The sequence below is a fragment of the Myxocyprinus asiaticus genome, chromosome 25 (genome assembly GCF_019703515.2).
Source record: "Myxocyprinus asiaticus isolate MX2 ecotype Aquarium Trade chromosome 25, UBuf_Myxa_2, whole genome shotgun sequence".
In the NCBI taxonomy this organism is placed as follows: domain Eukaryota; kingdom Metazoa; phylum Chordata; class Actinopteri; order Cypriniformes; family Catostomidae; genus Myxocyprinus; species Myxocyprinus asiaticus.
This window is the reverse complement of record NC_059368.1, coordinates 38,100,342-38,117,600: the sequence shown is the minus strand read 5'-3', so window position 1 is coordinate 38,117,600 and position 17,259 is coordinate 38,100,342. Positions and strand designations below refer to the sequence as shown.

The 17,259-nt window shown below is 38.4% G+C and overlaps 1 protein-coding gene across 1 annotated transcript in view; it reads left to right on the top strand.

Annotated features, from left to right (window-relative positions):
• Positions 1–14,817, top strand: part of LOC127415883 (pleckstrin homology domain-containing family G member 3-like) — a 36,084-nt gene extending 21,267 nt beyond the window's left edge. The window contains exons 8-18 of the mRNA XM_051654898.1: positions 2,459–2,641; positions 2,775–2,867; positions 3,205–3,291; positions 3,373–3,406; positions 3,778–3,873; positions 4,018–4,050; positions 4,929–4,939; positions 7,062–7,418; positions 8,582–8,668; positions 9,677–11,252; positions 12,653–14,817. Of these exons, the coding sequence (XP_051510858.1) occupies positions 2,459–2,641; positions 2,775–2,867; positions 3,205–3,291; positions 3,373–3,406; positions 3,778–3,873; positions 4,018–4,050; positions 4,929–4,939; positions 7,062–7,418; positions 8,582–8,668; positions 9,677–11,252; positions 12,653–13,590 (3,495 nt within the window). The 3' untranslated portion in view covers positions 13,591–14,817. The remainder of the gene's footprint in view (positions 1–2,458; positions 2,642–2,774; positions 2,868–3,204; positions 3,292–3,372; positions 3,407–3,777; positions 3,874–4,017; positions 4,051–4,928; positions 4,940–7,061; positions 7,419–8,581; positions 8,669–9,676; positions 11,253–12,652) is intronic.
• The last annotated feature ends 2,442 nt before the right edge of the window (positions 14,818–17,259 follow it).

The window sequence follows — 17,259 nt, the reverse complement described above, 5'->3', positions numbered from 1 at the left end:
GTGGAAATTACATTTTAAATATTGGAATAAAATCACAGACATACAGAGCGTTTACGTCATGTTGGAATTACTACAGTATAATTATGAAGTTCCAACGTTCACGTCTTCATAGATCTCGTAATTACAAGTTGTAAATTCAGAATTTTATGAAGACTCTGACAGTTGTGACGTTGTGTAAAAAGAACCAATATGGCAGCAGTCTCAACCGTTAAAGGTAGTTTACACATATATTTCTGTTTGATATGCCTTATTACTGTGCCATTGTTACCTGGAACACTTTCTTTGTTCTTAAACATTTTGTAAGAACATATAGGGCCCTATTTTAAGAGCGCAGCACTATGCCATAAGTCATACGTGCAAAGTCGGTGGGCATGGCCATGAAGTTTTGGTACTTTTGTTCAAGCACACGCTAAATCTAGACGCAAGTAAATTATAAGAATAGAAATATGGGGGGACCTGAGTAGCTCAGCAAGTAAAGACGCTGACTACCATACCTTGAGGCGCAAGTTCAAATCCAGGGCGTGCTGAGTGACTCCAGTTAGGCTTCCTAAGCAACCAATTGGCCCGGTTGCTAGGGTGGGTAGAGTCACGTTGGGTTAACCTCCTCGTGGTCGCTATAATGTGGTTCGCTCTCGGTGGGACGCGTGGTGAGTTGTGTGTAGATGCCGTGGAGAATAGCGTGAAGCCTCCACACGCACTACGTCTCCATGGTAACGCGCTCAACAAGCCACATGATAAGATGCGCGGATTGGCGGTCTTAGATGTGGAGGCAACTGAGATTCGTCCTCCGCCACCCGGATTGAGGCGAGTCACTACGCCACCATGAGGACTTAGAGCGCATTGGGAACTGGGCATTCCAAATTGGGGAGAAAAGGAGAGAAAATCACGCACACAAAAAAAGAATAGAAATATGGACATTCTTACATTCTTTTATGCATCAGTTGTGTCCTTGTTGAATGTCAGGCATATTTCTATGACAGTGACACGCTCCTTTTATACGCATGGAAAATGTGATTCTCATCAGGATTTGGAGGTACGCTCCATTAAATTATAAAGAATTCATGTATTATTAATAATTTTCATCTGCTGACACACAAATCATGACTAGTATTAACAGTGATTGTATCGATTGCCTGCCATCCGCCCTGCCACAATAATGATAAAAATGTAAAAATAAACCATGACTTTTAGATAGTTTAACACAAATCGCATACATTTTTATAAAACGGCTACAACTCTGATTGTCAGGGACATGATTTGATGTTCCACTATATTTTCAGAGTTTGGGCATGAACTTTATTACCACCTGCTAGTGGAATCTCCAAACTGCAAATGCAGGAAGTGAGTTTAAACTTTGCACTGACAACAGACGTGCTTCTCAAACGTCTTTCTTCTCAAACCTATTTCTGAGGAAAATAGAAAATTGCGCTTTGCGCCACTTCATTAACATACAATACACCCACATTAGCGCAAACACTCCCATCCACGCCCACTTGCGCTTTATGCTGCCACGAAAATAGAACCTATAATGGTGAATTCATGAATTAATGTAGTGACCATTTTGCCATTATGAGTGTTGCCATAGAAACAAATAACTTAAGAGGTCTGAGAATGTGAACAGCTCAGAGTAGATTCACCTAGTTGGCATTTTGTAATTACAGTAATTCCGATATGACATTGAATGCATTCGTTTTGCTAATGCTGATTTCATAGCTAGCATTTTATGTATTGATATAAATCCTTTTCACACAACAAATGAAGGTCTATGGGCCTGGGTAGCTCAGCGAGTATTGACGCTAACTGCCACCCCTGGAGTCGCGAGTTCGAATCTAGGGTGTGCTGAGTGACTCCAGCCAAGTCACCTAAGCAACCAAATTGCTAGGGAGGGTAGAGTCACATGGGGTAACCTCCTCGTGGTCGCTATAATGTGGTTCGCTCTCAATGGGGCACGTGGTAAGTTGTGCGTGGATCGCAGAGAATAGGATGAGCCTCCACATGCTGCGAGTCTCCGCGGTGTCATGCACAGCGAGCCACTTGATAAGATGCGTGGATTGACTGTCTCAGAAGTGGAGGCAACTGAGACTTGTCCTCCGCCACCCGGATTGAGGTGAGTAACCGCGCCACCACGAGGACCTAGTAAGAAGTGGGAATTGGGCATGCCAAAATTGGGGAGAAAAGGGGATAACCCCCACCCCCTGACACACACACACAAAAACAAACAAACAAATGAAGGTCTAGGACAAGGATAAAACGTAGTAAAAATAAATGATAGCATGGTAACAGTTCCCAAGATAGTTTTAATGTGACCTTCATATAACAAACAGAAACGTGTTAAAATCTGTTAGTTTTAATAAAAATCAACCCCTGAGACATAAAAGTGTCAGATGTTGAAGAAGCGCCACGTTTAATCAAGATATAAGCAATTTTACACGATTTGTTCCCTTGATGTCTATCTCAGGAGGTTCAGTCTCTGCTCATTAACTGGAAGGGACCTGATCTGACTACATATGGGGAACTGGTCCTGGAGGGCACCTTCCGTGTCCATCGTGCCAAGAATGAGCGTACACTCTTCCTCTTCGACCGCATGCTCCTCATCACTAAACGGCGAGGAGAACATTATGTCTATAAGACCCACATCTCGGTATGACATTATCTGTATTTGCAGAAGAGGACTGATTGATTCTTAGTTCATTCTCTGAACGTTCTGCACTAATACATTATTAGGCTCTTGTTTGGAAATTATGTTGTTGTCTTTCTTGTTTCTCACACTGCAGTGCTCAACACTCATGCTGATTGAGAGTGCCAAGGACTCGATGTGCTTCAGCGTCACTCATTACAAGCATCCCAAACAGCCTCATACTGTCCAGGTGTGGACTCAATCATCGGTCTTGACAAAAATAAAAATCCTTTATTCTATCATTTTTGTTCTCAACCTTTTTGATTCCAAGGCCCTGCATTGTTCAAGACAATATTTGAAAACTACAAAATTAAAGTAGGAGTTTTGGTAGATTAAAATAATGAATCACAATTAATTTAATGATAACAGTAGTTTCAGGAACTGTCAGAAATTTGTAGGCCATTTGATTTTAGTAGTTTCAGCAAATTGAATGGAACAGAGTATGGAAATTCTCTCTTTGCATTTCATGGAAAAAAGCAGCAGCATACATGAAATCTTTACATGTGCAAAATCTTTCGTTTGAATAGGCTCGGACGGTGGAGGAGAAAAAATTATGGGCTCATCATATCAAACGTCTCATTCTTGAAAACCATCAGGCTGTTATACCACAGAAGGCACGTAACCATTAAACAGCCTTTATTGTGATTTTTGATTTAAACATCTAGCATTTGTTTTGACATTTGTTTCTCATTTAGGCAAAGGAAGCAATCTTGGAGATGGATTCTATTTGTAAGTATCTTTAAAGATGGTTTAATATTACATTCATTTCATGATGTTATTCATGAAAAACAAATAAAAGTCTACATATTCAAACACGTTTATCAGTGAGTCATAAACAAGCATGTAATATTTAATGCTAAAGACATGTACATATTAAAACGATGTAGCAAAGTCTCATGACATTTCTAACTCTTGGATGTACATTACAATGCTTACCAGACCATTAGTAAATGTTACAATGTTTTTTAATTATGCAATTATTACAGTTATTTTAAGTGTAGCAAAAAATATTCTAACACGTATATAAGATATCATGGACCTGTTTTGACATTCAGCATATTATTATTATTTTTTTATTACTATTACTTTGTTGCTTACAGATAAAAATTACAGGTACAGCCCTGAGAGATTAAAGAAGTCTGTGTCATGTCAATCAGAGGAGTTCTATAACTTTAGACAGGGTGACAGACAGTCTGGTGGGTGTCCAATATCTGTTTTCATCTAAATGTGTTTTATTTTATTTATTTATTTTTTATTATGTATGTTTTTGTATCACAAAGTGAACATTTTTCTCTTTTATTTCTTTTGTTTTTTGGTACAAATTGGTCTTCTTCCAACAGAACCATCTAAAGAGATCCTGAAGAGCACTAAAGGTAAATCTCCATGTTTAATGTTCCTACTGGAAGCAAAGATGTAATTCTCATCTTTTAGACTTTTTTTTTTTTTTTCCTCCCCTTTTCTCCCCGATTTGGAATTCCCAATTCCCAATGCGCTCTAAGTCCTCGTGGTGGCGTAGTGACTCGCCTCAATCCGGGTGGCGGAGGACAAATCTCAGTTACCTCCGCGTCTGAGACCGTCAATCCGTGCATCTTATCACGTGGCTTGTTGAGTGCATTACCGCGAAGACATAGCGCGTGTGGAGGCTTCACGCTATTCTCCGCGGCATCCATGCATAACTCACCACGCGCCCCACCGAGAGCGAGAACCACACATTATAGCGACCACGAGGAGGTTACCCCATGTGACTCTACCCTCCCTAGCAACTGGGCCAATTTGGTTGCTTAGGAGACCTGGCTGGAGTCACTCAGCACACCCTGGATTCAAACTCGCGACTCCAGGGGTGGTAGTCAGCATCTTTAATCGCTGAGCTAACCAGGCCCCGTTCTTGCCTTATAATAAAGATATTTTATTTCATTCATTTAATATATTTTACTAGACTGAAATTATAACAAATTTAGTGATTTATTGGGGAAAAATCATATATATTTAAAAAAGTTAATTGGACTTTTTTGCGATTTGTAATTTCTGTGGTTGTCCATACACTTGTTCCATAATTTTGTGGGAATCAACCTACAAATGTCTTGTCTCTGCATATTAAACTGGGATAAGGAAAGCCTATTTTAACATAAAGAAAATTACACACTTCTACTTTAATAATTATCTTGTAGACAGAATAATCTTCCTTCATGTTCACTGACATTCTCTTTCTTCTTGTCTGATGTCTGGTATGCTGTCTGGGTAAATTCTTCAGCAGTATTGAAGGTAAGAAGCCAATAAATCAATCAAAGGCAGGGCAGCAATGAACTGCCAATGCTCAGCTGTAGTCAGTATTGATAACAAGCCATAAAGAAGTGTCTAGAGAGCACACATTTGTCAATAAGAGATGACAAACAGCAGTGTCAGCCTGATCTCATGAACATTACGTGACTGTGGCAACATTTTTGCAAAACGAAATGACGTGCATTATTACACATTTCACTGCATTTTCCCAGTGAAATGTCCAGCGAGGGGCGCCAAAAGCAAGTGAAACTGTGTTGTAATCAGACTATGCTTTTAAGGTGAATATTAGATGGAGATTTAATGAGTAATACATACAGTACCTTTCTAACCTAAAACTTAAACCTAACCAATAGTGATCTAAAATAAAATGAGGTGTAGACACAAAACTGACATACTTACCCTTAACCATCACCTAAACTTAACTGATAGTTTCGTAAAAGCAAATGAGAGGTAAAAAAACAGACATCCTTACCCTAAACCCACAGTTTTCAAACTGGGAGGAGCGCATAGGCTATATTATTTACTATTTACTTGGATATTGTAGAGGCCTATATACAACATTACTGTATTTATATAAATCTGCAACTCTGGGAGGAATTTAGAGGTATTATGTGACATTAAAATGTGTTATCAATGACTTTATGCCTCATTCTATGAGTAGAATTCATATGAGGTCAGTAAAAGAAGCTGTTTTAACCATTCAATGATGATTGCGCAAGATGTCGCCCATGCCTAAATCCGCCACTGTGTGAGTGGCTTTTGCTGCAGATGGCACATGAGTGAATGGGCACTTGAGAGGATTTTATTTCTTTTGTAGACTGATTTAAAAAAAAAAAAAAAAAAAAATTGCATGACATTGTCTTGGAAAATGTCTCTGAGTGAACGATCATTCTGATGTAGGTACATTTCCACCAGCTCTCTAATGACTCTCACTGAACAATGTAAACAAAATTAGCTATCGGCCTCAAGGTAGGTGGAGCTGTAGGTCACACCTACCGATGACGTGGACCAATGGCAGTAAGGTGTTTAGCAGCCAGTCAGAAGTTTTCCTAAAAGTTCGCCCCAGCGAGCAGTTACGAACCACCGAAACGAACGCAAAAACACCTTCTTTGGACAGATTTTATTCTAAATGATGTCACACCCATTTCGTAGGAAGCATTGAGGCCTTTACTGTTTAAGACTTTGAAAACCCCTGCCCTAAACCAACACCTAAAACTAACCGATAGTGTCCAAAAACAAAATGCGAAATGAAAAGCACATTTTCTGAAGTAACCACATCATTTCATGTCGCTTCTATGACACTTTTGTCTCATCTGTCGGCTTGCGTGCTTGGCTGGGCTTTAACTGTGTATTTCCGAGTTCAAAGTCCAACACTATATCAGGTGAGCTACCACGGGTGTTAATCACATTAGAATAAGTGTTTAAATGTTGGTTAGTCTGTAATATAAGAGTTAAAATGTATAGTTTTTCAAATTATGTGTTATAGTAAAAGTGTTTCGATATCATAGCAGTGTGTGAGTAATAGTGCGAAAAATAAGTCTTTATAAAGTCATAATCAGCTGTTGAACTCATGATTTGTGAAAGTGAATTAAAACACAGATGTTGTAATGCCTCTAGTGTTCATTTCACCAGGAAACTGCAGTGAAACGTAGAACGTGGCACGTAAAACTCAGTTTGCAAAAATGTAGTTCAAGTAACGTTCATTCCATGAGACTAGATTGGCAGTGTACAGCTCAAGTGTACATATCGTATGTACTTTTGGTTTGATGGATTGTTTTTTTTTTTTATTGTTTTTTTATTGTTAATAAGATTGTTGAATGTGTTGTATGGGATCAATGACTTTCTGTTGTCATTTACTCATTAAGTTACATTATTTACATGATTTTTTTCAGTGGAACAAAATAATAAAAAAAGAGGAATTACATTTTTTTAAATAAAAGAACAGAAAAATAATAGGTTTGGAAAAACATTAAAGTGATAACAGAATTTCCGTTTTTGGGTGAATTTTTTCCGTGTTTTTTTTTTTTATGTTACCAACACTTTGGATTTGGGTCATGTTTTGTACCTTGTATCATGGAGAACGTTTTTTGACTTAACGTCTCAGCATGCGGACAGCGAGGGTGCTTTGCCTGCTGATGGACGGCCTTTACAGGCCACGGCTAGCGTCAGCACTCTGGGCTCGAGTATAAGCGAGTCTGAAGCTGACAGGCCTGCCCTAGAGGAGGAAGACTCTATAGAAGCCCTGATTCACAGTGACAATGAGGAGCCGGCCCCTGACTCGTCCTCCTCAAAGGACAGGTTAACCCAGGAGGATGAGGAAGATGCAGAGGACGAGGGAAGTGACTCTGATGATATTCTCATGGAGGACAACCAGGTAGCTGACTTTGCCAGTTCCATGCTGGCTGCCATTTCCTGCTGGCACTATAGAGCAAGGGCTTTGCTTTCCATGGGCTTCACAACGGTGAGATTTTCTGCCACCATGGGGGTTTTATCATACTCCCACCTGACCTGCATCTGCCAAACCTCCCTATATGTTGCATGTGCTTTCACAGAATGCCTCAATCCACTAACAACTCGCGAGATGCTAACACTGTAGATCAGCCAGTGCTGTTAGAGGAACTGAACAAATTGTAAGGACTTACCTTGAAGCATGAATGTCATCTTTGCTCAGTGCATTATCAAACAGTGCATGGATCACATACAACATGCTTATAACTAATATGTTCACTGGTTTGCTGCAACTCAATGGAGAAACATCTAATAATGGTGTTGTTAGGAAACGCAGTCTGTACAGTTGATGATTAATGTAGTATTTCAATGTTTCTATATGCTGTTTTGCTTTCTTTATTTTTATTAAATGATAATTGGTTTAAAATTACTTAATATTTGGCTTAGAAAGAATGTTCAGCAGTGATGTTGATTTTCATGCTGATTTTAAATGTCAACATGAAATCAAAATTGACCCTGCTTACTTTCTAAATACACATTGCTGGTCTTATTGTACATGAGTGATCGACACACATTATGCCAAAGGAAATTTTTCATCGAAATGTAATAACTCTTTCTTTGAAACGTTACAAATCCCTCTTGTTATTCAACCCCTCCCCTCCAACCACCTGTCAAATTGAGACCGCTTTTCACCATCCAGTCTATTCCTGATGGATACAATCATGTCCCACCCTACATTTTTTCTTGTCCTATTTATTCTGATTCACTTGCAAAGACATAATTTCATGTTGACTTTAATTCAAACATATTTTAACTAATGTTTGCATGTCATAGGAATTGTTCTCTTCTTACATTGACAGTTTAAAACATGTCCATGTCATTTTAAAATAGCCTTTAAACTCAGACATGCATGTTATCTTAGAGTTCTTGTCAGATTATTTGTGATAATGCACAGCTTGTTATGAGGTGCTTGACCATTATCAGTTTTTAATAAATAATATTACTAATGATTAACTTAAATGATCCCTGGATTGAGAATAATTCTCTTGATGTTTATATAGTTGTATTGCTTATGTAACACTTGAAATATTCTGAAAATGTAGTGGTTTAAAGTTATTTGGTTGAATATATAAAACATCCATAAATCCTCAAAGCATGTTTGTTCTTTTATGAAAGGATGAAGAGGAGTGTGAGGTCACTGAGAATAACTTCAGAAGAGACAATGGCCCATCAACTGAACATGAAGAGGTTAATTCTGAACAGGTTGTTAACCTTGTCATATTACTGCCACTACTAGTACTTTACATCTAGAACTCAGTGGTTAAATTGGGATTTTTGAGGTGGCGGAACCCTAAAGGCCCCAGCACACATTTAAACATAAGGACACTCAAAACTACATGTAAAACCAACTAATATGACATTAAAATGTGTTATTAATGACTTCATGCCTCATTCTGTGAGTAGAATTCACACGAGATCAGTAAAAAGCTGTTTTAACTACTCGATGATGAATTAAAGTAATATACTAATCAACTATACTGATAAATGACTGATCTTGACTTGACGTAAACTGAATTACCTGGCTTCAAAAGTAGGTGGAGTTCAAATCACACCAACCGATGGCGTGGCCAATGGCAGCAGATGTTTAGCAGCCAGTAAGAAGTTTCCCTGAAAGTTCGCTCTGGCGAGCTGTTACGACCCACCGAAATGAATGCAAAAACACCTCAGTTTTGGCCAGATTTTGTTCTAAATGTCATCACCTGTTCGTTCTTCCATTTTGTATGAAGTATGCAGGGGTCTTAAGGTGGGACAGGAACACATTTGTGCTTAAAGCAGTGTGCCGCTATATCTAGTGGAATCGGTTCTGATGCGATAGACTACACTTTTTTTTTTATTTTTTTTTATTTTATTGGAGATGCTGGAACGTCGTTACAGACCGTTCCTCCCTAATTTAACCCCTGCTAGAACTACAATTGCATTGATTGATTGTAAGTTGCTTTTGGTAAGTAACAGGTTGTCATAGACCTAAACAGTACATGGTAAATGTATTTAGTGAGCTCAGTCTGGTCTGGCCTCTCTTCTTGAGTCTCTACCTTAAATGGCTGTCGATTTTTATCTTCAGATGTAGATATTCAGATAATTATTTCTTTATTTGCATGGCTTTATACTTGCACCATGGTTTTAGCTCTGTTGTTAGAATTATAATGCTTGAAAACAAACCCAATAATCAAGAATTTAGCTTGTAACTGCAATATGGCTTTCCCTTTCTAGATATTTGGGGACAAGTCTCAAAACCTGAACATTACCTCTTACTGGGGTTCCACCGAGCAACTAAAGCCAGACACCTGTTCTGATCCAGAGTTCATAGAGATGGACCAGCAGGTTACAAATATTCATGATCTGGAGTCGGTAGGGGACAAAGACGACCAGGAAGTTCCCAAAGAAGAGACCTTGCCTCTCTTACAGCAAGTCAACACGCCTGGCGAGTCCTCAGAGGACGATGAGGATGCAGAGGAGAAGACAGACTCCAGTAGCATCCTTCCATCATCTGTGCTGGACAGGGCCACTATTATTGCAGAACACTTTGCCTGTAACGCACGACGTAGTAGCGTCAGCACTGAAGAGGTACGCTCCCTCGGTTGCACATCTCCACATCTTGCCAGCAGGACCGGAAGCATTATAAGTCTGGGAGACACCCATGAGCGGCCACACCGTCGGGCTAGCACCTGCTCTGAGTCGCATGGCATTCCGTTGACCCAAGAAGCCCTTGCAGAAGCAGACTTTATGATCATGTCCTCAAGAGATGACAATCTTTTTGACTCTGATCGAAGCATCCTCAGAAGTATGGATTCGGTGCTTTCAAGGCAAGACCAACTACTCATTGACAAGGTTAGGAGCTACTATGAAAACGCAGAACACCAGGATGCTACTTTTAGCTTAAAGCGTAGAGAGAGCCTCAATTACATTCCTAGTGGACTTGTGAGAAATTCAGTTAGTCGTTTCAACAGCATTCCTAAGGATAATGGCCTTGCCCCCGACAAGACCACCAATTCATCTGGACCTGATAAAGCTCATACCCCAGCTGTAGAATCTCCAGTGGTTACCATGGCTCTTTCAGAGGCAAATTTGAGTACAATTTCAGCTTCTCAGGCATGTTCTGTTATCAGTGCTTCCACAAATTTCTCTGGGTTTGATAAAAACAATGACCTGTTTGATTTTGGTGTAGATGGTTCAATGAAACCTCTGGAAAGCCAGCAAGAAGAGGTTTTCCGCCCCTCCTATGAAATGATCAAAGTATGGCAGGACATGGAGAGAGACGTCACTAGATGTCAAGGGGACCTCAAGGCACTGCGACCCCGAGAGACTCCTTATTTTATAGGCACCAGTCCGAGCCTCTCCAGGAGGAGTCAAAACCAGGGCAAAACATCACAAACAGAAGGTGGTGATGGACTGATAATACTTGAAGATTCAGATCTTAGCACTATCACAGAGGAATCTTCCACACCATCACCTCTTAAGGAGAAGGAAAAGATCTTGAACCATGCAACCAGTGAGAATGAAGGTATCAGGCCCAGAATTTGGGAGGAAGAAGGAAGACCCCTTAGAGCTTTAGCACCACGAGTTATTCAGTTGAGGGCAGAAGCTGAAGAAGAGAGAGACTCAAGTTCTCAGTCAGCAGAAAATGCAGATTCAGCCCAAAACAAAGTTTTCCATCTTGCACAAAAGTTCAGTCAATGCATCAAGTGCACACAACCAGTGCTGAGATACAAGAATCAGGAGGGAGATTCGTTGATAGCCAAGAGAGACTTGCTATCGGTGGTGGAAGAAAAGTCAGAGGAGGCCAAAGGTAGGATGAACCGGACTTGAATATTGACTAGGGCTGTCAATTTAAAGTGTTAATTCAGTGCGACTAATGATATAAATAAATAATGAGTTAAAAAAATGCAATTAATTAAGGTCCGTAATAAGGACTATTCGTACCATCAGAGCAATTCAAGCTTAAAGCTTGGGCAGTAAGTGAAACTCCAGCTGTATAGGCAACGTGCAGCTGTACAGACCAACAAACCACATTCAGGCTTGCTTGAAACTAGCGACAGCACTAGATGAGAATGCTTTCTTCTGTTCAAACACAGCTGGACAGAGCGCAATTCCGAATGCAGAGATCTCCAGATGTGTTTTTCTAAATTTCAAACTACATTCAACTTGATACAGCAACCAAAAAACTCTTCGTTTGTGACACGATGCAACCATAGTGAGTTGCTCCAAAAGCATCCATCTGACGCATGTGTACATTGATGCGACTGTAGGCCAATGATAGGCTTATGTTCAGTAATATGGGGGAAAAAAATAGATTGCCATTTAAAGCCCATTTTTGTATTGTCTTATCAATGCTTTACTCGTCTGACACAATATTGTAATGTATTTTAATTATCTGAATTATTATAATAATAATAATAATATATATTATATTTATAATTATTTAAATAAAATAATAATTATTCAGTCATTATATATTGAATGTTTGTTATTTGAGGACCTCTGCAAATATTTATATATGCGATTAATTCTATTAAATATTAAGCATATCATGTATTTTATTTGATTAATAATTTGAATTGACTACTCTAGGAAATAAACAATATATTGCCTTCTAAAGCCACTTTTTGTATTGTTTAAATTAGAAACTGCTTTCTTGTAAGCACAGTGTGCTCTAACCACTGTGCCACAGCTCCAAAATATAATCAAATCTTAATCAAACAAGATAATATTGTCGGAACTGTGGCCTAGCAGTTAGTCACGTGGAGTCATGGTGCTCATCCAGACAATACAACTTTGAGTCTGGCTGATGTCATTGAACCCAGTTCTCATTGTTATTTCTTATCAAAATAGAGTAGGTACCAGACCAAAATGACTATTACCAGCACATGTATCACAGCTGAAAAACTGTGAGACTTGAATGGAAAATCACCGCTATGTTGTGCAAAGGGTCGCATTTTGCACCTTTAAGTTACTGTTATTAACATTGTTATTATTATTATATTTTTTAAGTGTAATAAGTGTTTTTTTTTGTTGTTGTTTTTTTTATCGTTATTATATGTTTGTTTCAAAGTATTTCCCCTAATATTAATTGATTGCAGTTTGTCTACTTGAAATGTTACTTATATTTAGTTTACTCTATATTCAAGTATACAGTATAACAATCTAAAATTTCGTCGTATTATTTCTATTTGTCCGTTTGATTCACAGGTAAACCAAACCTGATGCTGTCGCTGACTCCATACGACCAGGCTGGCTATGATGGAGACCAGAAGGCCCAGGTTATTACCCCCAGCCCAATCCACACTCCTAATTCTGTCAGTAGCCCAAGAGTCTTGTCTCCATACCTGTCCTGCTCCAGGAGTCCTCTTAGTCCCTCACCATCTGAGAACTTCAACTGGCCAGATGTCCGTGAGCTTCGCTCAAAGTATTCTAATTTGGGCAGCTCGTTGACGCAACCACTAGTCAGCCAAAGTCGCTCTGTGCCAGAGAGGATGTTTGATGGCGGTTTAAGACGACGTTCAAGCTGCACTTCTAGCTTGGTGACCAGTGGCTCCACAGACCCATCAACACATAAATATCATCCAGGAAGGGATACAGAAGGTGGGCTGGCTCGGACCCAGCGTGCTGGTTCTTTGGACCATAAATTGGGTGGTTTGAACCCAAGCGATCTGCACAATCTTCCGAGTAAAAACACCAGCAGTGGCTACTACGTTTCTGGTCGCGCTACCCTTCCCAATGAGAAAAGCATAATTGTGGTCGAGAAACTCCCAGAGGCAACACCACAAGCAGAGATGGATCAGCCTGCGAAAGAGTCAAAAAGACAGGAAATAAGGACAGATGGAATGGATGATGGCTATGTGGAAATTCATTCGCCAACTTCTCGAGAGAAGATCTCAATCATGGCTGTCATTGACCGCTGTCTGGCCTATCAGGGGTCAGAGGAGTACCGTCTGAGGGAAGAGGGAGGGTCGAGAGCAGAACAGTTGCCGATTATTAATAGGTGCCAAGAACTTGAGAAGGCTCCATCCACCAGTGAACACTTAGGTGATGCCCTTAAAAATGCTGTGGATTCTGGAAAAAGGGCTGATACTAGTCAACAGGGTGTTGTGAAGAATCTTAGAGAGAAATTCCAAAACTTAAAATAAAAAGAGGCCACAAAACTGTGTATATATGTATATTTTGGCTCCTCTGTGTTTTAAGGGACATGTTTTAAGTTTCAGGCTGTTAAATATTTTCACTTTATTAATTATTTGTCTCATTGTTTTAAAGTCAGATACCACTGAAGGTATGGTCAGAACTATTGTACTGTAGCTGAATTAATCATTTTACAGACTTAAACCTCAAAATTAATATTCATTATGTTGTTTTTTTACTGGTATTGTGGACACTGTTTAATTCACGTTGCCTACCGATGTTGAGAACCTATGAATTTTTGCGGTCTGAATGTCAGGTAGGAAGTGTAAATATTGTTGTACATGCATTCTTTGTTTTACCATTCACATATTCATTGTAGATACAGTATATCTATATGAAATTTGGTAGTCACTTTACATTATTCTAACAGGAAAGCTCTCTCTTGTTTATGAATCTTTAAACTGTCAATGATATTTCCAAGTACTTTGATAAAACCTCACTTAAGCTAAAGTTTCACTAGCAATGTATAAAGTCTAGTCTGTACTACAAAACAAGCCCATGCAAAATAGTGCAATTGCAGTCTAACAAAGGCTCTTAATGGGACAGACCACTTGAAAATCGTGTTGTTGTTGTTGTTTCTTTTTTTTCTTCACATTTGTGCTTTTTGCACTCTTCTCACAACTCTTTAACTTTTGGTATGTTTTTATTCATTTTTTTTTTTTTTTTAACTCTTATCTGGGAAAGAATAAGTTTAAATATTTTAGTAAATGTAAGGCATGGTACATTTTTTTCCTTTTGCACCTAAACCTTGTCTTTGTCTAATGGATTTAGGAATAGCTTAAATTTTGTTCAAGAATCCAGATGCTAATGTTTCTTAATTACTTTGGACTTAGTATAACTGTTTTAAGAACAAGTAGTATGACCTTAATTTCCATGATATTTTAACTTACCATGTGTCATTGTTGTGGTGAATGATACAGTATCTCTGGCATTAACGTCAGATTATGGGTAAGGACATAATATAACCTTGCACTATTAATCATCGGTTTAGGCAGCCCATGATTCATGCTGACAGACTGTGTGCTCTGTCATTTCCTTCATGACTGCAATCTGATTCATGGTGTCTCTCTGTGTTATTTATTAAGATACTGTACATTTCCTTATCTGTCTGGCTTTATATAAATGCAGACTCTATGTAATTTAACCCTTGTGCGTCAATAAAAAAAAAGTTGCTCAGAGGTCCTTAGAGGACAAAAATGTCCACGTCAAAAAACTGCCATAATAATATTATATATTAATGTTATTTTCCACTTTCAATGAGCTAATTTTTTTAACCAACGTCAGTCCTGATCATAACGTCCAAATATTTATTCATTTTCAGGTTTTTAACCCTTTAAATGCCAGTTTGTTTATATAATGCCACTGTTGTTTTTTTTACACATACGCACACAGTTTCTCAATACACACATACAAAACACACTCTGACATCCATACCAACACACCCACACAATTCTAGCTGCATCATTTATTCAATTGGCCTGCTGTGCTCTATAATATAGCAAACAGAAAATAGGAAAAAAGCATGTATTTGCTCCATAGGTGAAACAAGAGAAAAATGGTGCCATCTGTTGGAAAATATATATATTTTTTAAATACATTTTGAAGCCAGGGCTCTGCAATGAAAGCATAATATCATGATTTTATGCTTTAATGGCACTGTGATCAAATATTGCAGATTTATTGTGTTTCAATGGGGACATTTTTGTCCGGAAGGTCCTTAGTGTAACTATTTTGTGTACACAGTGTATTATAGATGTATTATAGGAACTGAGGTTGAAATATCAAAATTCCCCCAAAAAATACACACCTTTGGCACAATTTATGTCGTTGGCATTAACACAGCCAAAACGATAGAAAAAACATAAATGAAAAAGCCAAAAATGTCCCGAAGGTCGAACAAGGGTTAAAGGGGCTTTGTCTTTGTCCAAAATACGCAGTTCATAAAGTTGCAAATTCTTAAATTCACTCCATAATAAAACAAAGGAATTTCAACTCTGAAAGAGTTTTCGAATTGTTGTACTTCCCATATAAATGAGGTCAGTGGGACTTGTAGAAGCCTATGCAAATAAGTGTTTTTATCTTAAGCAAATGTGGTTGAACCAAGAGCATTTATGAGTCCTTTCAACCCAGTTTCCTGGGAGTAATCAAATGAGAACTTGATAAACCCTTAGATCTTTCAGTCGTTTGAGTAATATTTAATGTTGCAACATGCTTGTTCAAATATGAACACTCAAATATCAACATTTTCAAAAGTTCAACACATAGTACTGCTTTAATTCAGTGGTTCTCACATTTTTTTTGGTCAGGCCCCCTTTGAAACAAGAAAAACTTTAACGCAAATGAAAAAATATTGCAAATGTTGTCAACCATTGACCTATGAGACACAAAGTTGTTGTTTTTTTTTCCTCCAGAGGGCGCTTGATGTCACAGAAAACCAAGTCCTCCACTCATCTGCATTTAAATTTCAGAATGTTTTATATCTCATGGGACAGATTTTTTTCACTAGATAATTATTTTGAATAAAAACTGATATCTGCAAGGATTCATATCTGTGAATGAAAATCCACCTCAGCAGTATCTATAAAAGCATTTTAAATAGCCTCATCCAGTTATAATAAATGACGGTGATTGGCCAACCCTGGACAGTGCTGAGAAAAGTAACAGGTCCCACGCAGTGCAAGTCCTAGCTTTTTGGGGGCCCTAAGCAAAACTTTGTGTGGGGTCCCGTCAGTGCGTTTGTAACCCCAAAAACATACAGTGAGCCAATATTAAGGAACATTAGGTTTTTTTTTTACTTTTTATACTGACAATAAGCGTATGGCATATTGTCTAAGCCTAATGTGCCAAATTTAAAAAAAGGAAAAGAATCATAAGGCCAGTCTGCAGGGACAGTTGGCATGGCAATTGCTGGCTCTACATGACTGAAGTCTGCACTTGTGCCTGCTTTAGCTTGCTGTACTTTACCAGGGTCTTGCTGTGCTGCTGCCCTTAATGATGAACTTGGGACCTGTCCATGAGGGCAGATAAAAAACACTTTAATTCTTCATTTAAAATGGCCAAACACAGTGCAAAGTAATTATATCAGAAAAGTTTTGGCATTTTATTTGGAAATGACATTTATAAATGTTTTGTAATCATTCATAGTCTATAAATTATAAGAACTAAAATATAAAACAGATCAAAGATAATAAAACAATGAACAAGAATAAATGATTACAAGCTGAAAGACAGATAGAAACATATTAAAATGGCAGTAAGACAAATGAACAATGGAATAAATTATATAAAATTTAGTTTGACAGCTAAATGTTCCTAGCTTTCTGAAAAATTATAGCACACATGAGAGAGCTTCAGAGCTGAATGCTTTTCCAATGGCACAATTTACCGGAAAACATCAAGTATACCAACAATCCATCTTCCAAATCATGTATTTTCCATATCCGATTCACTACGTTATAGGTAAGCGTACAATAATGATTTATATTTTAGAGCTGTCGGATTTGGTGGGAAATTACATCCGTCAGTCATCCGTGCGTGCTTACAACATGTCTGTAAATAAAGAAAAGAAGGTCCGGAGCTACTGCAGTGTGTATGTGTGCGGTGATAAGTGGTAGTAGTTT